This window comes from Sciurus vulgaris, assembly GCF_902686455.1.
Source record: "Sciurus vulgaris genome assembly, chromosome: 3".
NCBI lineage: Eukaryota > Metazoa > Chordata > Mammalia > Rodentia > Sciuridae > Sciurus > Sciurus vulgaris.
In genome coordinates, this window is record NC_136463.1 from 21,753,557 (window position 1) to 21,775,822 (window position 22,266).

At 44.0% G+C, this 22,266-nt stretch overlaps 2 protein-coding genes across 2 annotated transcripts; both read left to right on the top strand.

The window, feature by feature from the left end:
- The first annotated feature begins 238 nt into the window (after window positions 1-238).
- Window positions 239-3,973, top strand: LOC306657118 (keratin, type I cuticular Ha1). The gene is made up of 7 exons (XM_079132846.1): window positions 239-618; window positions 822-904; window positions 1,226-1,382; window positions 2,144-2,305; window positions 2,396-2,521; window positions 2,686-2,906; window positions 3,561-3,973. Exons 1-7 carry the CDS (start codon window positions 271-273, stop codon window positions 3,712-3,714), a joined length of 1,251 nt encoding a protein of 416 aa, XP_078988972.1. The 5' UTR covers window positions 239-270; the 3' UTR covers window positions 3,715-3,973.
- Window positions 3,974-16,992: 13,019 nt separating this feature from the next.
- Window positions 16,993-21,328, top strand: KRT34 (keratin 34). Its single transcript, XM_079132854.1, has 7 exons — window positions 16,993-17,571; window positions 17,676-17,758; window positions 18,617-18,773; window positions 19,627-19,788; window positions 19,879-20,004; window positions 20,162-20,382; window positions 20,857-21,328. The coding sequence occupies exons 1-7, from the start codon at window positions 17,224-17,226 to the stop codon at window positions 20,939-20,941; spliced, it is 1,182 nt and encodes a 393-aa protein (XP_078988980.1). The 5' UTR covers window positions 16,993-17,223; the 3' UTR covers window positions 20,942-21,328.
- The last annotated feature ends 938 nt before the right edge of the window (window positions 21,329-22,266 follow it).

Genomic DNA, 22,266 nt, shown 5'->3' on the forward strand with positions numbered 1-22,266 from the left:
TTCTGCCTGAAGAAGAGTCCTGACTTAGCAAGAAGCCCGAGTAAAGATTTTTATGGGACAAGGGACTCTTCTGAGGAAGGCAAATAACAGACTGAAGGAAAGGGCGTCTAAAACCAATGAAGAAGTACAAAGAAAAAAGACATTACATACTGTGCCCACACCCTCTGTGGAGGGGTATAAATGCTCACCAGAGGAAGGAGACCCACAGCGTTGTGGCTCAGAGTACTTGCTTTCTGTCTTCAGCCGGGCACCTCGCACCCTCCCAGCACCATGCCGTACAACTGCTGCCTGCCCAACCTCAGCTGCCGCAGCAGCTGCTCCTCCCGGCCCTGCGTGCCCCCCAGCTGCCATGGCTGCACCCTGCCCGGGGCCTGCAACATCCCTGCCAACGTGGGCAACTGCAACTGGTTCTGTGAGGGCTCCTTCAATGGCAACGAGAAGGAGACCATGCAGTTCCTGAATGACCGCCTGGCCAGCTACCTGGAGAAGGTGCGCCAGCTGGAGAGGGAGAACGCGGAGCTGGAGGCCCGCATCCAGGAGCGGAGCCAGCAGCAGGATCCCCTGGTGTGCCCCAGCTACCAGGCCTACTTCCGGACCATCGAGGAGCTCCAGCAGAAGGTGAGGGGACTTGCTGTGTCATCTGCAAGCAAGGAAAGATTACTGAGATTCTCCGTCTGGGGTAGAGAAGTGTTTCCTGCTTCTAGGCTGTCAAGCTTCTTACCTCCCTTATCACCTTCAAAATGTCTCTTTAAGCCACTTGAAGCAAGTCGATGGTTTCGTATTTATTTCCCATCCTCACTGAGCAATCTCTCACTCCCCAGATCCTGTGCACCAAGTCTGAGAATGCCAGGCTGGTGGTGCAGATCGACAATGCCAAGCTGGCTGCCGACGACTTCAGGACCAAGTGAGTTCACACTTGTTTCCTTTTTTATTTTTATTTTTTTGGCTTAACCTCTCATTAAAAGGGCTTTCCATAGCTTTACTGAACAACAGATAAATCCATTGGTTGTGAAGAAGACTGGCTGGGGTGGGGGTGGCGGGACCAAGTAAAGGAATTACAAAAACAGAGGACGATATTGGCTCTTGATGGATTCTCTGGAACTCTCTGTGTCCTGGGTCTACTCATTTCAGAAAGAGGGAAGACAAAGCAAATGAGATCATCAAAAATCATTCTTTTGAGTCTTGAAGATCTGCCAGTTGCTGATCTGCCCCTATCGTCCTGCAGGTATGAGACGGAGCTGTCCCTGCGGCAGCTGGTGGAATCAGACATCAATGGCCTGCGCAGGATCCTGGACGAGCTGACCCTGTGCAAGTCTGACCTGGAGGCCCAGGTGGAGTCCCTGAAGGAGGAGCTTCTGTGCCTCAAGAGGAACCACGAGGAGGTGAGGCCAGAAATGTGAGATCCAGAAACCTGGCTCAGTCTTAGAGGGAGGCTCTAGGGATTTGGAGCAGGAGAACAAATACGAGCCTTAGGATATCTTTATGAATTTTCTTTAAAAATACACCCAAACCTTATGAGGAAAGAAAAACTGGAGAGAGATAAAACCTGTGCCTGTTCCCAACAAGACCTACCTTTCACTCCCAACCCCTGGCATCATTGCTTTTCAGAGCATCTCCATTTGCTGGTAGCTGGTCACCAAGTTCTGGAATGAATCCTGGTATTGCTGTGATTTAGTGCAAAGTTATTTTTTTTTTCTCCCTCAAAGGCCAAACAAACAAAATAAGACTGGGATTGTGGATCGCCACACTTCCTAAGTTATGGTGAAGAATGAGTTGGGGACACTCTTGTCTTTGGAGGAGGTCATGGCATGATTTTACTTGATAGTCAGGGTTATTGGATGTGCAATCTGAGATTGTGCACCAAAGCTTTGTATTCTGAAGTGTCTCAGCCAATCTGGGAAAGAGCACATCCACCAGTCTATCCTTCGGTGGCATCCAAACGAATCCTTGGGAAATTCTTTTGGAAACAAGTTCCATGTCCTGGCCACGATGAGGAGGGCGCTGTGCCACATGGAGGGCAGACGGGTTTGCCTTGAGCTGTCACAGACTGCTCTGCTCAAAGTTTCTCTTCTGAGGAAAATCCCGTCATCTCCGAGGGTCCATCCATTGAAGACAGTCACTCTTGTATTTTTTGCATCCACAGGAAGTCAACACCCTGCGCTGCCAGCTTGGGGACCGCCTCAATGTGGAGGTGGATGCTGCCCCCACTGTGGACCTGAACCGCGTGCTGAATGAGACCAGGTGTCAGTACGAGGCCCTGGTGGAAACCAACCGCAGGGAAGTGGAGGAGTGGTTCACCACCCAGGTGGGCATCTGAGCACGCAGCCACTCAGGACCCGAGGCCCAGGGCCCTCAGGCCAGGGTCTGATCCTGTCTCTTCCCTTGGGTGTTTCAGACCGAGGAGCTGAACAAGCAGGTGGTGTCCAGCTCAGAGCAGCTTCAGTCATGCCAGGCGGAGATCATCGAGCTGAGACGCACGGTCAACGCCCTGGAGATCGAGCTGCAGGCCCAGCACAACCTGGTGTGTATTGTGCAGACCTGCTGGTGAGCAGTGTGAAGTCGGGGAGGCAGAGTTGCCTTTGGGCCACACTGTCCTTAGCCCTTGAAGTTGGTGACTCTGCAAGCCCATGGAGAAACCCCTTAAAGGAGCTGCTCCCTGACAGTCCTTTGTCTTCCCCACCACAGAGGAACTCTCTGGAAAACACGCTGACAGAGAGCGAGGCCCGCTACAGCTCCCAGCTGTCCCAGGTGCAGTGCATGATCACCAATGTGGAGTCCCAGCTGGCTGAGATCCGGGCTGACCTGGAGCGGCAGAACCAAGAGTACCAGGTCCTACTGGACGTCCGGGCCCGGCTGGAGTGTGAGATCAACACGTACCGGGGCCTGCTGGAGAGCGAGGACTGCAAGTGAGTGCCAGCTGGGGGTGTTTGATGAGGCCACACTCATGAGTATACTACTCTGTGGAACTCTCCAAAGATTACATATCTTGGAAAGGAAACCCTGCTTCACTCCAGGCATGCTCAAACAGAACCCAGAAAACACATTATGGCCATCATTAAAAACATCAAATAGTTTGGCAGCAAGAATTATTTGATGTACAGACTGAAATTGTACCACCAGTTCTTTGTATTCTGCTACAGTAATCTGTATGACTGCCTGATGTGTGATCCCTGATGTGCCTTAGTTTCTGCTGTGCTGTATTATATAGAGGGGAGCTCTCCATACACTATTCCCTCTGGCCTTATAATTAGCCCCACACAGGCTGGATCGGTATCCTCCCCATTCTATAGGTGAGGAGGCTACAGCTTGGAGACGGTAAGCCACTTGCCCAACGTCACCAGCTAGGAATGGACAGATAAGGGGTAGAAGTCAGAGTTTCAGGGTTTCTGTCCAGTCTGTGATAGGGAGAGCATCCGCGATTTGATAATTGTGCCACAGAGGGAGGTGGGCCTTCTCTGTTCTAAGCCAGGCTGAGTCCTGATAGGCATTCCACTCTTGGGGTCCCTCTGGTGTATGATTACACGTCTCCCTCAATTTGCCTTATCATTTTTTATCTCCAGGCTTCCCTGCAACCCCTGCGCCACAACCAACGCATGCGGCAAGCCCATCGGGCCCTGCGTCGCCAATCCCTGCACCCCCTGCGCGCCCCCTGCTCCCTGCACGCCCTGTGTCCCGCGCTCCCGCTGTGGACCCTGTAACTCCTTTGTGCGCTAGGACCCAGGGAAGCCAAAGGGGCAAGGACGCAGGGCCTCGGGCTCCAGGGCATTGACCAGGCTCTGGTTCATTGGACAGAAAAGGCCTGAAAACACAGTGGAAAGACAAGTGCTGCCCCGGTGAGGCACAGGAAACTCACCGGAAGCCTCCGGCCACTCCGACCTACTCCAGACCCGCATCCGGGTCGGTTTCTTCCTTTGCTTGCTCAGAGCACCCTCTGAAGTGCCAGCAGCCCTCCCTTGTAACCTAATAAAGGCAATTTTCATGGCAAAGCAGATAGATGCCTTTCTCATTGGTATTCATTCGTTGCCACGTAAGCACCAATTGGGGACTCTATAAAAAGCCACCTGAAAGAACCACACAATGGCCTGACTCTTGGAGACAAGAGACATTCTATGCTTGTCAGGCAGGCATGTCTGGCCTGGTGCCCTGGACCCAGGGGTGAGGCAGAGAGGTCAGCAGAAAGCAGGGCAGGGTGCTGCCACCCGTGTCTCCCCTTGGCCATTCCTGGCTTTTCTTCTTGACCTGGCATTCCCCAAAGTTGCTGGTATGCAAATCTGAACTGAAGCCCGAGCTGGGGACTGGAAAGAGACTCTGGAAAATTCATCTTTTCTCAGTAGGAGCTTTGGGTCCAGTGCTGCAGTGATTCTGGACCAGGCAGTCCCAGCAGCACCCTGAGAAGGGACCCTCTGGCTTTTCTTGCCATGTCCAGTACCTCCTCCTCTCCCTAGGTGTGCAGATGGTTATCAGTCTGGGTTACCAGCTGCTCTACTTCCCTCCCTGGCTCTGGGTCTCGGAGACCCCGTCTTCATTCCATCCTTTGACCTTTCGCAGTTCAATTCAACCAATACCTTTGAATTCCTATTGTAGAGATGGTTTTAGGCTTTGATGCCATTAATCTACTTTCATGAAGCATAGTCCTGTGAACTGAAATCATCAAACGATTTGAAATCATACCTATCCTACAGAAGTGGCCCCATTTAAAATTTCTCCTAGAAATGTGCAGGTTTCCAATTCCTCCCCATTCTTAACAACTCTTGTTATTTTCTGTTTGTTTTCAAATAATAACCATCTTAATGGGTCTGCAGTGGTATCTCATTGTGGTCTTGTTTGCATTTCCGTGATGATTAATGATGAGGAGCATCTTTCCCATGTGCTTATTGACTATCTGTCCATCTTTAGAGAAAAACATCTCTTCAAGTCCTTTGCCCATTTTTATGCTGGATTGCTTGTTTTTGGTTGTCGTTGAGTTGTAGGAGTTCTTTGTACATTCTGGATGTTGATCCCCATCAGATATATGATTTGCAGATATTTTTTCTAGTATGTGAGTTTCCTTTTCACTCTCTCAATAGGGTCCTTTGATGCACAAAAGTTTTTAATTTCGATGAAAGTTATTTTATCTTATTTTTTTTTTCTTTTGTTGCCTGGGCCTTTGGTGTCTAATCTAAGAAATCATTGCTGAATCCAATGCTGTTAAGTTTTCCTTTAATTTTAAAAGTTGTCCTCTATAAGTTTTATAGTTTCAGCTCTTGTGTTGAGAATTTTGATCCTTTTCAAGTGTATTTTTAAAAATATGGCATAAGGTTAAGCTTCTGACTTCACATCTTTGCTTGTGATTAAACAGTTTTCTCAGCACCCTTTGTTGAAAAGACTCTCCTTTCCTCATGGAATGGTCTTGGCACCCTTGTCAAAAGTCATTTGATTACGAATGTGAGGGTTGATTTCTGGATCCTCAATTGGATTCCATCAGTCTGTAAGTCTATCTTTATGTCAGTACCACATTCTTGATCATATAGCTTTGTATTAAGTTTGGAAATCAGGAAGCATGAGTTATCCAACTTTATTGTCCTTTTAAAGATTGTTTTGGCTTTTGGGTTTTTTTTTTTTTTTTTTTTGAGATTCAATATAAACTTTAAGATGAATTTTTCTATTTCTGCAAAAAAGATCATTAGGATTTTGATACATGTTGCATTGAACCTGTAATTTGCTTTAGCTAGTATTTCCATCTTAACAATAGTAAATATTCTAATTAATGAACATGGGATCTTTCCCCATATATTTATGTTTTCTTTAATTTCTTTCAGCTATGTTTTATAGTTTCAGCACATTTTTTGCCATGTTGGCTAAATTTATCCCTGAAGGTTTTATTCTTCTTTTTTTTTTAAAGAAAATTTTATTTGTTGTTTTATTCTTTTTGATGTTCTCATAAACACAATATTTTATTAATTTCCTTTTTGGATTTTTCACTACTAGCCTATAAAATACAATTTGATACCTTTAATTTAATATACCATGAACCCTAATTCTAGATGCATTTTTGGACTTGTGACCTACCAGACTTTAAGTAATACATTTGAGTTATCTTCAGTCACTAGTTGTGTGGTAATTCATAACAGCAGCAATAAGAAACTAGCACAGCTCTCATCTATCATGGGATAGGCAAAATACTAGGATCTTATCTTAATTAACCTTTATAACAATGTTAGAAATTAAACCCATTTTACACCTAAGTAAACTGAAGTTTGGAGACTTGCTCAAAAATCACATTAGGTTGTTAGCAATTAAGGGATTTAAACCAGTTCTATCTATAGTTGCATGTAAGGCACCACCATACAGTATGAAGAATGGTTTTTAAAAAATCAGGGCAAAATGAGTATATCCAAGTCAATGACATCCTTCAAAGTTGTCACCTACAACCAGATTCCTAATGTATATAGATTCCTAACTAATTTTTGGCAAGCCTCTTCAGAAATTGGTTTTAAACTCATTGATGAATCATGATCATATGGAGTTGGTTTTTAATTATCCAACTTGATTGTCCACCTTATTCACAAGTTTTCTTGAATGTATTCAAAACACTGAATCCACCATTAAAGAACAAAGGTTTATTATCAGTTAACTGAGTATTAGGGAGATGCAGACCTGCCCAAACGGAAAGCTCTAAACATGCTTGAAAGTAGAGACAACATCTATACAGAAGGAAAGTTCTGGCCATGGACAAAACTTATAGGATCCAAAAATGCTGCCACAATTTTTAAACTCAAAAATCCCAGCTACTTCTTAACTTGGTAAATAAAAAATGTTCTACTCTTCCAATGCTTCCACAAGGCTTTTGAAATTGTCCCCAGATACTCTGTTGTTATCGTCAAACACACAGCAGGACAGTAGTTCTCAAACTTGGCTGTGCTTTGGAACCACCCAGGGAACTTTAAAAAACATGCTGAGGCCCAGTCTGCACTTACACAGTCTGATTTAGTGGGTCTGGGGTTCAGTCTGGCCACTGGGAGTTTTAGAAGCTCTACAGAGAAGAATTTCTAATGGGTTGGGTTGAGACCCACTTGACAGAACCCCGATTCTAGTCAAAACTGTCAGCTCTGTGTCCTTGGGCAAGGCCTTGCTCTCCCTGAGCTTTAATTTCCCTAAAGGGCAAGTAGAGATGATGGTCTCTTCCCTAACTTTATAACCTCGCCTAAAGGAGCTTGGAAAATTGTGTTTATGGAAACACTTGGCAAAACAGATTTTTAAATTAGGATTATTAAGTATGATTATTACTGACCTAATACATAGTGCATTTATTAAGGAAAGCAATTTTTAAATATTTTTAGCTTCATACTCAATAGTAGGATTTATGAATTATCATCTTTCATAGTACCATTTCTTTCTAAACCCAGTCCTGCAACAGGAGAGCATGCATAATCAGTATTATTTGATTTTTTTTTTTTTCCCCATTTGATGGGGTCCCAGGTCCTATTGCTTCCAGGGCTCTTTGGTGACTTTTTTTTTTTGACTCATGGGCTGTTCTGGGTGCATATCACTATGGGATGATTGATTTTCCCCCAGGCTTATCATCTGAATTATTTTTTCTGATTCTTTTACTTACTGTTTCCCAACAGATTTTGTTTGCTATTGCTTAGAGAAAAGGCACTTTTCCCATCCTCTCATCTGGGGTCAAAACCATCATCAGAGGCCTCAAAGGAAGAACAGCAGGGCTGTCCAGGAATGCTCAGCATTTTTCCTTTAAAAAAACCCCACCCCATTATTTCTAGTAGTCATGCCTTATCACAAGCCTGTGGGATTTGTCACTTTTAATCCCCCAGTTTACTGCAATGTGCAGGAAGCCTGGGTGTGTCTTCTCCTTGGCGTGCTCAGAGCTGGCATTGGGATCCGTGATCTCTCTTCTGCATGTTTTCCCAGTTCTTGGGCTTTGCCACACCCTGAACTAGGTTAGGGTCTCATCTCTCTAACTCAAAATTGGTGTGATGGGCCAGGCAGATCTGAATCTATTTACTTGTGTCAGTTTTGGACAAGTGAAGTTTCTTCCCAACGTTTCAGATACTTTATCTTTGGTACATAGTGACAATAATGGAATCTGAACACCCAGGGTTTGGGGTCAGGATGGAACACTATGTGTGAAGGTATCCAGCATCTGACTAGAAAGTTATATGTTGATATTCATTTCTTTCCTACCTTGCTCTCTGGGCCTTAGTTTTCTCCTCCATAAATTCAGGTCCTTCTAGTTTTGAAATTCATTGATTCCAAAGAATCAAAGAGCTTAGTTCTGAAATGAACTTTTACAAGGTTAAATATTTAGGTTTAGGCAGGTAGGTTTCCTTGCAGGTTCTAAATTACCTTAGGTCATGTGTTATATATTTTCATTGGCTTAGAAGCTCAGAAAAGATACTCTAATTTCTAACATGGGCATATCAGCCAATTGTGCAGAAGGATGGATGTTTCCCTGTTAAGTATGGGAATTCCTTAGAAACTTGGTTTTAATTTAGGAAAGTATCATAGAGATTAGCTAGGTGACTTGAGCAGAGAGGGCTCTTGGAGGACTGATGGGGTATGGAAGAGTTGGAGTACAGGGCCACACAAGGGACAAAAAGGGAAAATTATAAAGTGGAGGGCAATGGAGAGTAATGAATCTAAGATTTCCTTCCCCTCACAAAATCAGAGAAGACACTGCCAGATATGAGATTTTTGCATTGTGTTTAGGTGTTCAGGCTCAGGAGTCAGAGTTGTTCAAATCCTAGCCCCACCACTAATGACTATGTCTTAGGAAAATTATTTTTTTAGAATTTTTAAAATTTGTTCTAATCTGTTGTACGTGACAGTAGAATGCATTTATACATTTTGATAGATCATACATAATCCTGATACTTTTCCAATTTGTTTTCTTATCTTTAATGGGAATAATAGGACAAACTTACAGCGTTGTTGGGAGAATCAAATGAAAAATGTGTTGATCCTTTTGTATCTTTTTGTTTGTTACCTTGTTTGGCATATAATGAGTGTTAAAGTAGCTTCATCATCATCATCATCACCATCATCATCATTGTCATTGTCACCAGCATCATTATTATGAAGGCTTGCACAGAGCTGTAAGGCTGGGGGATTCCCAGAGGATGAGTATAGCCCATTTCAATGCCAGTACCAGAAGGGAGGCCTTGGTGGCAATACAGCTCCACGTAGAGAACTTGTGCTCTTCAAGAGCCACCCCAAATTAGGTGACTAGACCCATAAGATCAGGAAGTTAGCAGAGAAGCTAGGTGACAATAGTCATCTGTCAACTTCCTATTCCTGATAATGTCAACATTTGCACTGTGGTTGATTAATTCATGAATACAGGTCTGTGCCCCTAGTGCTTACAGGGCAAGTGAGATTGGATCACCACTGAGTTAACATGGGTAATGTGCCTGGGTGTCTGCTTATCAAAGTGGACTCTTCACAGAATTTTTCATTTGAACAATAGCATTAGGAAGGGTGAACTTTACAGTAATTATTATCATCACTCCATTCCCCAGCCATGTTTACAAATATCATCTTATACAACCCTCACAAAAATCTAGAAGTCAGGCAGCACTCTTTATTTATTTAATTTAAAAGATGAAGAAAACAAGACGCAGAAAAGGGAACTGACTTATCTGAGTTCCTTTCATAGTAATGTGAATTATTTAACTTGTAATCTGTTTTCTGGGTAGTGATGTCAGCAAGACAGTGAAATAGGAAGCCCAAGGCCCTCTTTGCTCCTATGGATGCACCAATTCATAGATCAATTCCCTTAATGAGAAATCCTGGAACTAATTAAGAGGCTCTTTCACCCTGGGTGAATGAAACAAGCCAACCTAATGCTGGTAGAAAGATTCAAGACACCTCTTCTTGATATCTTTTATCCCCAGAACAATGCCACATGCCTAAAAGGAAACTCAGCTACCAGCTTCTTTTCTACAGTGAGGGAAGGAAAGGACTGGGCCACATATTCAACATTCAGATTTTTTTTCTGGGTGCTTCTAAGGCACCAGCTTCTGTCTTGCCTGTCTTGGACTGCTGATGGGACTCAGCACACATTAGATACCCAGGAGTCACTGAGAACAAAAGCAATTTGATGAACTTGAAAATCAACATTTGCCTCAGCCCCTTCTTTTGGCCCAGTGCAGAGTTAGCCAGTGAGACTACCCAGATCACATGTTCTACTGGACATAGAGAGTTAGACCACGTGTCCAACGTTCCAACTTCTCTGGAGGCTGCCTGAGGGATCAGCATGTCTCATCTGTACAAGACTTCTGACCAGATTTGAAATACTCTAGATGCCTGGAGGCTTCAGACAACAAAGACAGTGGTTTGGACTAGCACAAAGGTTTGAGAGGTCCCCAGAGTCTCTGGCTAGGCTGATCGATGAGGGCGTTCTCCAGTATATGGCCAGTCAGTGAAGATGAGAAGAAGTGGCTATTTTATTTAATGCACAGATGCCATAACAAGAGTCAAGGAAAATGAAGAAATAGGGAAAAAATGTTTTGCACAAAGATACAAAGTAATCTCCAGAAGTTGACCCTAGTGAATTGGAGATATATAATTAATGTGAAAGAGAATTCAAAATAACCACCATAAAGGTGCTGTACAAGATCAGGAGAACAATATGGGAAGTGAGAATTTCAGTAAAGGGACAGAAAATACAAAAAAGGAGCTGGGTGTGGTGGTGCATGCCTGTATTCCCAGTGACTTCAGAGGCTGAAGTAGGAGGATCACAAGTTTGATGCCAGTCTCAGCAACTTAGTCAGACCCTGTCTCAAAATAAAAAAATAAAAGGACTGGGGATGTAGCTCAGTGATAGAGAACCCCTTGGTTCAATCCCCAGTACCAGCAAATAAATAAGTAAACAGAAATCATGTTGCTGATGAACGCTGTAGCTGAAATGAAATGGTCACTAGAAGGATTCAAAGCACAGCGAATCAAGCAGATGAAAGGATCAGCAAACGCAAAGACAGGACAGGGGAGATTTTCCAGTCAGAGGAGGAAAAGAAGAAAAGAATGAAAAAGAGTAAAGATATCTTAAGAGACTTTGGGAACATCATTAAGCAAACCAAGATACACACTACGGGAGACCCAGAAGCAGACAAGAGAAAGAAAGAAAAGAAAGCTTAGTCAAAGAAATAATGGCCAAAATCTTTCTAAAACTGAGGAAGGAAACGGATAGCCAGATTCAGGAATCCCAATGAATTCCAAAGATGGACCCAAATAAATCCACATGGATACCATTACAAGAAAGTTGCCACAAGTCAAAGGCCAGGAAAAAAGTTTGAAACTATCAAGGGAAAAGTGACTCATCATGGAATCTCCGAAAGTCAATGGAATTTCCAAAAGTGAATCAGTGGATTTCTTAGAAAGAGCCTTTCAGACTGGAAGGAAGTGGGATAATATACTCAGAGTGCTGAAAGAAGAGAAAAAGTGCTAATTCTCAACACTGTACCTATTAAAGCTGTCCTTCAAAAATGGAGAAACAGAATATTAATTCTGCCTATCCAAGAGCATGGGAGATCTTCCCATCTTCTAAGGTCTTCCTCAGTTCTTTCTTTAGTGTTTGTAGTTTTCAGTGTAAAGGTCTTTCAACTCTTGTGGTAAGTTGATTTCCGATTATTATTTTTTTGGGGGGCTTTTGTGAATGGGATGTTGTAGTGGATTCATCACTTAGATATAGAAATGCATTTGATTTATGGGTATTGATTTTATATCCTGCTGCTTTGCTGAATTCATTTATTAGTTCTAGAAGTTTTCTGGTGGAGTTTTTTGGATCTTCTAAATATAGAATCATGTCATTGGCAAATTGTGATAGTTCGAGTTCTTCTTTTCCTATTTGTATCCCTTTAATTTCTTTGTCTGTTTGCTCTGATTAGAGTTTCAAGGATGATGTTGAATAGAAGTGATGAAAGAGGGCATCCCTGTCTTGTTCCAGTTTTCAGGGGGAATAGTTTAGACAAACCCACATAAATACAGTTATCTCATACTAAACAAAGTTGCCAAAAACATAAATTGGAGAAAATATAGCCTATTCAACAAACGGTACTGGAAAAACTGGAAATCTATATGTAGCATAAAGAAATTAAACTTTATCTCTCACCCTGTGCAAAAATCAACTCAAAGTGGATTAAAGATTTAGGCACTAAAACAAAGACTGTGCCTAATAGAGGAGGATGTGGAACCAAATCTTCACCATGTTGGCTTAGGAACTGTCTTCCTTAACCAATTAAAGTGCAAGAAATAAAATCAAGAATCAATACGCAAAATGGTAACAAACTAAAAAGCTTCTTCTCAGCAAACAAAACAATCAAGAACGTGAAGAGAGAGCCTACAGAATGGGGCAAAATCTTTACCACATGCACCTCAGATAGAGCACTAATCTCTGGGATATATAAAGAACTCAAAACCACCAAAACAAACCCTCCCCCAAACTCCCAAATAACCAAATCAATAAATGGGCTAAGACTCTGAATGGGTACTTCACAGAAGAAGAAATACAGTCCATCAGCAAACATATTAAAAAATGTTCATCATCTCTAGTGATTAGAGAAATGCAAATCAAAACTACTCTAAGATTTCATCTCACTCCAGTCAGAATGGCAATTATCAAGAATACAAGCAACAATAAATGTTGGCGAGGATGTGGGGGGAAAGGTATACTAATACATTGCTGGTGGGAATGCAAATTGGTGCAACCACTCTGGAAAGCAGTGTGGAGATTCCTTAGAAAACTTGGAATGGAACCACCATTTGACCCAGCTACCCCACTCCTCCAGTTTATACCCAAAGGACTTAAAATCAGCATACTACAGTGACATAGCCACATGAATGTTTTTAGCAGTTCAACTCACAATAGCTAAATATGGAACCAACCTAGATGCCCTTCGACAGATGGATGGATAAAGAAAATGTGGTACATATACACAATGGACTATTACTCAGCCTTAAAGAAGAATGAAATTATGGCATTTGCAGGCAAATGGATGGAACTGGAGAATATCAGGCTAAGTGAAATAAGCCAAACCCAAAAAACCAAAGGCCAAATGTTTGCTCAGATAAGCAGATGCTAATCCATAACAAGGAGGGAGAATGAAGGGACTTTGGATTGTGCAGAGGGGAGTGAGGGGAGGGAAGGGAGTATGGGGATGGAGAGGGGTATGGAATGAGATGGACATTATCACCCTATATACATGTATGATTACACTATTGGTGTGACTCTGCACCACGTTAAGCCAGAGGAAGGAGAAGTTGTGTTCCGTTTGTGTACAATATGTGAAAATGCATTCTACTGTCATGTATAACTAAGTAGAACAAATTAAAAAAATGGAGAAACACAAACTAAAGCCAAGGTAGTTCATCACCACGAAACTTGCCTTAACATAATTGATAAAGGAAGTTCTTCAGGTTGAAATGAAAGGATGATAAGAGGCATAATAAAAGCATACGAAAGGGCTGACTGTGCTGGTAAAGGTGGGTATTATGGCATAGGTAGATAGTTACACCATAATGGAGGTAATACATCTCTTCTAATTCTGGTATCAAAGTTAAAAGTGTTAAAAATATAGCTATAGGTTAATGGATACACAATATAAAAAAAGTGTTAATCCTGTTGTCAATAGAATAAAGCATGTCAGAAGTGAAAATGTAGTTTTTGTATGCAATTGTTATAAGTTTAAAATAGATGACATGCTTGTGGGAACAAATGAAAGTCCTTTTATGTATGCCTCATGGTAACCACAGAGAATACAACTATAGAAGATTCACACCGGAAAGGAGAAAGGAATCAAAGCATGTCAATAAAAAAAAAAAAAATCAATGAAGCACAAAGGAAGACAGCAAGAGAGGAAAAGAGGGACAAAACCCCTATAAGACAGACCAAACAATTAACAAAACAGCAATAGTAAGTCAATCATCAGTCATCATTTTTTAATTTTCCTTTCCACTTTTTTTATTGGTCCATTAGAGCTGTACGTAGTAATGGGATTGGTTATTACATATTCATACATGCACACAGCATAACAATATAATTTGGCCAATATGACTTCCCAGCACTTCCTCCCTCCCTCTCCCCTCTTCCCACCCCCTGGTCCCTTTCCTCTGCTAGTCTTCCTTTGGTTTTCATTAGATTCTCTGCCCTCACCTTTCTTTTCCTATTTCCTCTCTAGTTTCCACATGGGAAAGAAAACATGACCCTTGACCTTTGGAGTTTGGTTTATTTTGCTTAACATAACAGTCTCTAGTTCCATTCGTTTTCCTAAAAAAATGACATAATTTCATTTTTCTTTAAGACTGAAGAAAATTCTATTGTGTATATATTTCACATTTTCTTTATCCATTCATCAATTGGTAGATTCCTAGGCTGGTTCCATAGTTTGGCTGTTGTGAATTGTGTAGCTATAAACATGAATATGCACGTATCACTGTAGTATGATGACTTTCATTCTTTAGGATAAATACCAAGGAATGGTATAGTTGGGTCATATGGTGGTTCTATGCCTCGTCTTTTAAGGAGCCTCCGTAATGATTTCAATAGTGGTTGTACTAATTTAGAATTCTACCAGTAGTGTAAAGTGTTCCTTTTTCTCCACATCTTCTCCAGCATTTATTTCAACAATTACTTTAAATGTAAATGAATAACCCTACAATTAAAAGAGTAATCGAATGGAAAAAACCAAACCGAGACCTATCTACACTGTCTACACTGTGTACAAGTGTTATGGTTTGGATGTAAGGTGTCCCCCAAAAGCTCACATGTGAGATAGTGAAGGAAGGTTCAGAGGAGAAGTGATTGGAGAGTCTTAATCCAATCAGTGATTAACCCCTGATAGGGAGTAACAGAGAGGTAACTGAAGTGGTAGGGTATGACTGGAGGAGGTGGGAATTGGAACATGGCTGGGGATATAGCTCAGTTGGTAGAGTGCTTGCCTCCCAAGCACAAGGACCCTGGGTTCAATCCCCAGCACACACACCAAAAAAAAGAAGATATCAAAGAAACAATCTTATTTACATATACCTCGAGGAACTAGAAAAAAGAACAAACTAATTCCAAAGTGAGCAGAAGAAAGGAAGTAATGAAGATTAGAGCAGAAAGAAACAAAAATAGACAGTAGAAAAGCAATGGAAACGTTGCAGTTTGGTTCTTGAATGTCCCCCAAAGTCCTATGAGTTAAAAGGCTTGGTCCCTATGGTGGTGGTATTGGGACATCACAGAACCTTTAAGAGGTGGGGCCTAGTGGGAGCTGTTTAGGTCATTGGGAGTGCACCCTCAAAAAGGGATTGTGGGACACTGGCCTATTTCTCTTTCTCTCTTTTTTCCTCCCTGGCTCATGATGTGAGTGGTTCTGCTCCTCCGTGTACTCCCCCTATAATGTGCTGCCTCAGGTTAGGCTCAGAATAATGGGGCCAATTGGTCATGAACTGGAACCTCTAATGCTGTAAGCCAAAATAAACCTTTCCCTTTATAAGTTGATGATCTCAGGTATATTGTTATAGTAACAGAGCTGATACAGAAACTAAGAGTTTTTTTTTGTTTTAAAGATAAAATTCATAGGCCTTTAACCAGAGTCAAAAAATAAAAGGAAGACTCAAAGAACAAAATCAAAGGTTTGATTTTTCTGCTCCTCTCACAATGCCTTTGAAATCTGGATGCATCCTGAGTTAAATGACTTATATTGTCTTCCACAAACAGTCTTTTGGAACTTCTTTCTGAAGTTTCTTAATTTCTATGCAGAACAAAGGAAAGACAGTGTGACAGGGAAAGAAGGTGAGGTGAGGAAGGCTGCTCTCTAAAGATTCATAACGGGCAGTCGGGAAATTCTGCAGGGTAAGGAAGAATCACAGGACAGTGAGAGAGAGGTGACAGGAACATGCTCGTCAGAGACAGGTTGACTGTTTAGGGAAGACAGAGTGGAGCTCCCTGTCAAAGGCACTGTGAGCCAGGAGCCTCTCAGGTGGCATAGGTACTCCTCTAGGACAGGTGATATTTCCAAAAGGGGCATCAGTCTTAGAGTCAGGCAATAGAAATTTCCAGGCTTTGTGATAAGGTCACCATGCATAGCTCTGGAAGCCCACTCTGGTTTCTTGGTGAATCTAAACCTTAATGCTTCATATTTACACTGCAACTGCCTGAACGCTTTCTCTTTTGGACTATTTCCAGTGTAATATTCCTTTTTCTTCCCCTTTCTCATGTTTAGAGAGACTGTTGCTTCAGTGCAGTTGGGCAGACCTTTTCGGTATGGGACCAAAGAGTAAATATTCTAGGTTTCCTGGTGGTGCGGTCTCGGTCTCGGCTACGAAGGATCAGTTCTGCCTTCACAGCTTGAAAGCAGCCACCCCTAAGTGGGCGTGCCTATTTTCCATGAGAACTTTACCTACAAAAAAATGCAGCAGGCTGAACTTGGTGAACCCCGCCCCCCGTGTTTCCCTTAGGCTATTTTCACCCAACATCAGAGACCCCCTACCCCCATGGTTTAAGGTTCCGCACTCTCCCAAGAGTGCCACCTGAGGGCCAACCCATCCACAGCTTGTAGGCTGTAATTGGTCCGTCCTCCCTTTAGGATTAGTTCCATCCATCAAGCCAGTTTCCATTTTACTTACTCATTTCCCAACTACAAATGCATAATTGTTTTCAATCTCTCCATGTATTGACCAATGCCCTAAGTCTCAACCAACAGCAAGAATCAGGATCCTTAGAGCTAATACAGGGTGATTGTTTTGCTGTGAGGACAGCTGGACTGAATGCTGAAAGGTGGGTAGATATGGGAGGAGACAGCTACCTGATGGAATGCTCACCTGTAGCTCTCATTCCAGGTGGTAAAAGGGCAGAACCTCATAGGAGAGGAATCTAATTCCCCAACGACTCCACCCCATGTCCCTGGCAGTCCCTCCCTCTGAGTAATGGGGTAAGCCTTTTGGGGCTGGAGTGATTCTGCCTCTTTTGAAGTCATCTGATGAAACTCTGATTTCATCAACCATTAGCACCCAGGAAGAGCCTGGTGTGACACAAGCTGAATGGAATAATTTTATAGGATGAGGGGGGACTCTTTGGAAGCAACTAACTAGCATATTTTGAAGAAAAATTAGCTGAAGCATTTGGCCAAGCCCCCACCCACCATTAAGGGTATAAAAGGACCACAGAGGAAGGAGAGACTCAAACCTCACCCACATCTACCTCCAGCAGCTCACTGCTCTTCCATCACCTCTCCAAATCCAAGTACCATGCCTTACAACTGCTGCCTGCCCAATGTGAGCTGCAGAAGCAGCTGCTCCTCCCGGCCCTGCGTGCCCCCCAGCTGCCATGGCTGCACCCTGCCCGGGGCCTGCAACATCCCTGCCAATGTGGGCAATTGCAACTGGTTCTGTGAGGGCTCCTTCAATGGCAGTGAGAAGGAGACCATGCAGTTCCTGAATGACCGCCTGGCCAGCTACCTGGAGAAGGTGCGCCAGCTGGAGAGGGACAATGCGGAGCTGGAGGCCCGCATCCGGGAGCGGAGCCAGCAGCAGGATCCCCTGGTGTGCCCTGGCTACCAGTCCTACTTCCGGACCATTGAGGAACTTCAGCAGAAGGTGAGGGGGTGGGCTATGTGGGGGCCCAGGAGCAGCTGCCTCTCTGTGAACTAGTGAGATATTCTCAAGTTCAAGTGGATCTCACATTAGAACCATTTTTGCAGATTCTGTGTGCCAAGTCTGAAAACTCCAGGCTGATGGTGCAGATTGACAATGCCAAGCTGGCCTCTGATGACTTCAGAACCAAGTATGTTGAACCTTTCAGACTAGATGACCTCCAGGGCCTCTGGCTACTCCATGGCCCCATGGACCTAAAGTTGCCCAGAAAGAAAGAGAAAGCCCTATCTCCCTTCTTCTTTCTCCCTCTATGTAAAATAAGTTTCAAATAGGAATCCAGACTCATGAGCTGCCTGCCCTTTGGTAGCTACAGATTGGGTATCCCTTATCTGAAATGCTTGGGACCAGAAATGTTTCAGATTTTGGATTTTTTTCTTTTCGAATTCTGGAATATTTGCAAGTATGTAATGAGATATATTGGGGATGGAACTCACGTCTAAACACAACATTCATATATGTTTTACACGCACAATATACACATAGCCTGAAGGTAATTTTATACAATATTTCTGGTGCACTCCTGTTTTGACTGTGATTTGTCATGAGGTCAGGCCTGGAATTTTCCACAGTGGTGTCACAGCATGGCTCAACAAGTTTTAGATCTTTGAGCATTTCAGATTTTTGGATTTTCTGATTAGGAATGCTCAACCAGAGTTGGTCTTTCTGGAAGGATTTTTTAAACCCTCAGATTCAGAGATTGAAGTTAATTATTTTGGGGGAATGGATTTAGTGATATAATAACCAATGAAATTGAGAACAGAACTAGAGACTCTGTCTTATGGATCTCCGTGGGCACTTTCTGGTGTAAGGTTGAATCAAAGGACTTTTTTGGTCTATCCATGCATAGCATGAGGAAGACATGGAAGAGAAGGGGCAGAGAATTGTGTAGGTTCAAGAAGCTCTGGGCTAATCCTATCCAGAAATGGTGTCAGAGAGGAAGGCAAACTTCTTTCCTGGCTTATTCTCCCACTCTGATCTGTGTGCACAGGTACGAGACCGAGCTGTCCCTGAGGCAGCTGGTGGAGTCAGACATCAATAGCCTGCGCAGGATCCTGGATGAGCTGACCCTGTGCAAGTCTGATCTGGAGGCCCAGGTGGAGTCCCTGAGGGAAGAGCTGCTGTCCCTCAAGAGGAACCATGAAGAGGTATGAAGAAAATCTTGAAAAGTTGGCTTCAGAATTCCTGAGCCTTTAGTATTGGGAATCAGATGGTGGTAACTGTCAGACTCCCTGGCATGGAACCCTTTCCTGGAAAACTCAAAGTTAGTTCATGAAAGGATGATGCGGTATCCACATTAGGAAGTGAGGTGAGCTGCGAATTCTCAAGCACCCAGGTGAAGTTTGGGCAGCTATTGAAGATATTGAGGAATGACCTTCATTGATTGACACTGGTCATTGTTAGGTCCTGGATTTGGTGGCGGTGGGAGAGGAATAGGAAATATCCAAAAAAAAAAAAAAAACCAAAAAACAAAAAAACGAGATCAGGACTCTTGTCTTCAAAGAACTCACAGTTCTAGAGTGGATAGACAGCCATGTCAAAGCAAGGCAGAATGAAGCAAGTTCTATATGAGAGGTACACAAGCACGCGTAAGCCAGTGTGCCAGAGAGGAGACAGGGGCTCTTCCCAGATGCAAGGAGGACTGCAATACAGGGGGTGTCCTGACCTGAGGCAAGAGACTGAGCCAAGACACAGAAGTGGTGGAGCAGGGTGTGCTGGGGTATGCTGGGCATGCAGTGCCTAAGCTGTATGGTGAGAAACGAGGGAGGACTTGCCTGTACCAAGAACTCAGTCTCACACGAAGTGTGAATTCCTTTCAGTTTGTTGGGAAATGTTTTAGTGTGATCCCGGAGCTGATTGCTGTAGAATGTCTATGCTAATCTTTGGAAAGATCGGGCTGTTCCTGTTAGTGCTTTATTGGCAGGGTTGAACTCACTTCCCTATAGCAGGAAGATAGCAGATCTATTTCTCTGAGTTCAGTCTTTCCCCTTCTTCTATCAGGAAGTCAACACCCTGCGCTGCCAGCTTGGAGACCGCCTCAATGTGGAGGTGGACGCCGCCCCCACTGTGGACCTGAACCGCGTGCTGAATGAGACCAGGTGTCAGTACGAGGCCCTGGTGGAAACCAACCGCAGGGAAGTGGAGGAGTGGTTCACCACCCAGGTGGGCATCTGAGCACGCAGCCACTCAAGACCGGAGGCCCAGGGCCCTCAGGCCAGGGTCTGATCCTGTCTTCTCCCTTGGGTGTTTCAGACCGAGGAGCTGAACAAGCAGGTGGTGTCCAGCTCAGAGCAGCTTCAGTCGTGCCAGGCGGAGATCATCGAGCTGAGACGCACGGTCAATGCCCTGGAGATCGAGCTGCAGGCCCAGCACAACCTGGTGTGTATTGTGCAAACCTGCTCATGTGAAGTCAGGGAGGCAGAGTCACCTTTGGGCTACACTGTCCTTAGCCCTTGAAGCTGGTGACTCTGCAAGCCCATGGAGAAACCCCTTAAAGGAGCTGCACCCTGACACTCCTTTATCTTCCCTACCACAGAGGAACTCTCTGGAAAACACGCTGACAGAGAGCGAGGCCCGCTACAGCTCCCAGCTGTCCCAGGTGCAGTGCATGATCAGCAACGTGGAGTCCCAGCTCTCTGAGATCCGGGCTGACCTGGAGCGGCAGAACCAGGAGTACCAGGTGCTGCTGGATGTCCGGGCCCGGCTGGAGTGTGAGATCAACACGTACCGGAGCCTGCTGGACAGCGAGGACTGCAAGTGCGTATGGGGAGAAGGATTTCTGGGATAAAGAATATGGTGGGAGGGTTGGACACTGGGGACCCACACAGGGTTGCCTAAACAATGTGCATTAATTGTCTACTTGTGCTTGTTGATTTGAGGTAGCTAAATGAATGTCCACAGGCAAAGGTGAAGGGAATGGTTCCTGTTTCTGGGGGCTACTGATGCAGAGGTCTTGGTGGGGAGACTGCCTGTTAAAACAATATGTGTTACCTAAAGTGGATTGCGTCAAATTCCATGAGAGCTTAAGAGCATGAGATAATATTTTTCAAATGAACAAATTTCTAACCCTGCATGTGGTATTTTGGGAGAGGGAGAAGGATTTGATCAAAATTTTGTTTTAATTCCAACCACTGAGAAACCGTAGGTTGTCATAATTAAACCCAAGGCAATATGTGCAATTTAGGGTTCTCTCCCCTCCCTAATCCGTTCTAAACCTCTGTGTCCCCCCAGCCTCCCCTGCAACCCATGTGCCACCACCAATGCGACTGGCAACTCCTGTGGGCCCTGCGGCAGCTCTCAGAAGTGTTGCTCTTAATTGAACAACTTGCATCCCCTTTGAAGATGTCAATGGAGCCATTTAGGTGGAGTACAGGAACTATCCCCAGGACCTTCTGCCAGGGCTCAGTTGCCATTAAGAAACCTCATCATGCCAGCTGTGATTTCTAGACCTGGGCATGCTTTCTACACCTGACAAGCAAAGGCTCACACCATCAGCTTCCAAGTTCTGGAGAATGCCTTGGTGTTGAGAGTTGTTCCTCTTTGTTTCTGAAGATGGTCAGCTCCCTGTAATCCGGGCTCCAGGTATTACTTAGGGTGATTCCTGTACCTTCTGCCACTTCCTGCTTTCCTTCCTTCTCTGGTATTCTCTGGAATGCAAGGAGCTACTTCATTTACTTCACAATAAACTTTATTTCTCTGGCATAGTAAAGGTGTTTTGCATTCATGTTTATGCATTGTACGGTACTCGTCATGACCGCTTCATAAAAATATCCCACGTTAGGAGGTTGGAATGGGTCACGTGACTGACCATAGCTATTGTGCTCCACTGGAAACACTGATGGAGAGGGAGGAATGACTTCCTTGGGGAGGGTCTCTCACTGAGGGTAGGCCATGCAGAAAACCTATCCTTCAACACCCAAGCCTGTCTTGCCTTGGATGTAGGACCCTTGGCCATAGGACTGCTGGCCATCTTGAGAATCTGCCCCAAACTTCATGGCTATCCTCAACTGGCATCCTCATCAGACTGGAATTTTCTTCTTTCCTTTCCCCTAAATTGCCAAAAGACTAGTGTCTATAGAAAGTGCTCAAACAAAAACAAAAACAAAAACAAAAACAGCAACCCTCTCCTTTTACCTCTCGGTGACACAGATGTCTCAGATAGAGACACCTTAAAATTTATCTTCCTTGATTTCCATAAGTCCGTACATCCTGGGTCCAATTATTATACCTCTTGTTGCCGGGCTCTATTTTCCTTTTTTTGTCCCAAATGGAGAGATCACTTGAACACTTTTATTCTCAGATCACTGTTTTTCTCCTATATCCTTATTCCTGGAGGACTAGCAGCACCTCTCTGCTGAAGACTCCCAAATCTCACTCTCACTACTTAGCTCAGGTTTCAGGTTTTCAGTTGCACAAAGGGCAGTCCATTCCATCTTTTCTCTTTCTCTTTTCTTTCCCCTTCCTCACCTCTCTCCCTCCCTCCCTCCCTTCCTTCCTTCCTTCCTTCCTCCCTCCCTCGCGACCTCCCTCCCTCCGAACCTCCCTCCCTCCCTCTGAGCCTCCCTTCCTCCCTCCTTCTCTCCTTCCTTCCCTCCTTCCTTCCTTCCTTTTTTGTGGCATTGGAATGGAACCTAAGGGTGT

Coding starts and splice junctions, on each gene's coding strand:
- LOC306657118 (XM_079132846.1), top strand. CDS start 271: ATGCCGTACAACTGCTGCCTGCCCAACCTCAGCTGCCGCAGCAGCTGC. Junction 619..821: donor TCGAGGAGCTCCAGCAGAAG/GTGAGGGGACTT, acceptor CTCACTCCCCAG/ATCCTGTGCACCAAGTCTGA. Junction 905..1,225: donor GCCGACGACTTCAGGACCAA/GTGAGTTCACAC, acceptor ATCGTCCTGCAG/GTATGAGACGGAGCTGTCCC.
- KRT34 (XM_079132854.1), top strand. CDS start 17,224: ATGCCTTACAACTGCTGCCTGCCCAATGTGAGCTGCAGAAGCAGCTGC. Junction 19,789..19,878: donor AGGAGTGGTTCACCACCCAG/GTGGGCATCTGA, acceptor TGGGTGTTTCAG/ACCGAGGAGCTGAACAAGCA. Junction 20,005..20,161: donor TGCAGGCCCAGCACAACCTG/GTGTGTATTGTG, acceptor TCCCTACCACAG/AGGAACTCTCTGGAAAACAC.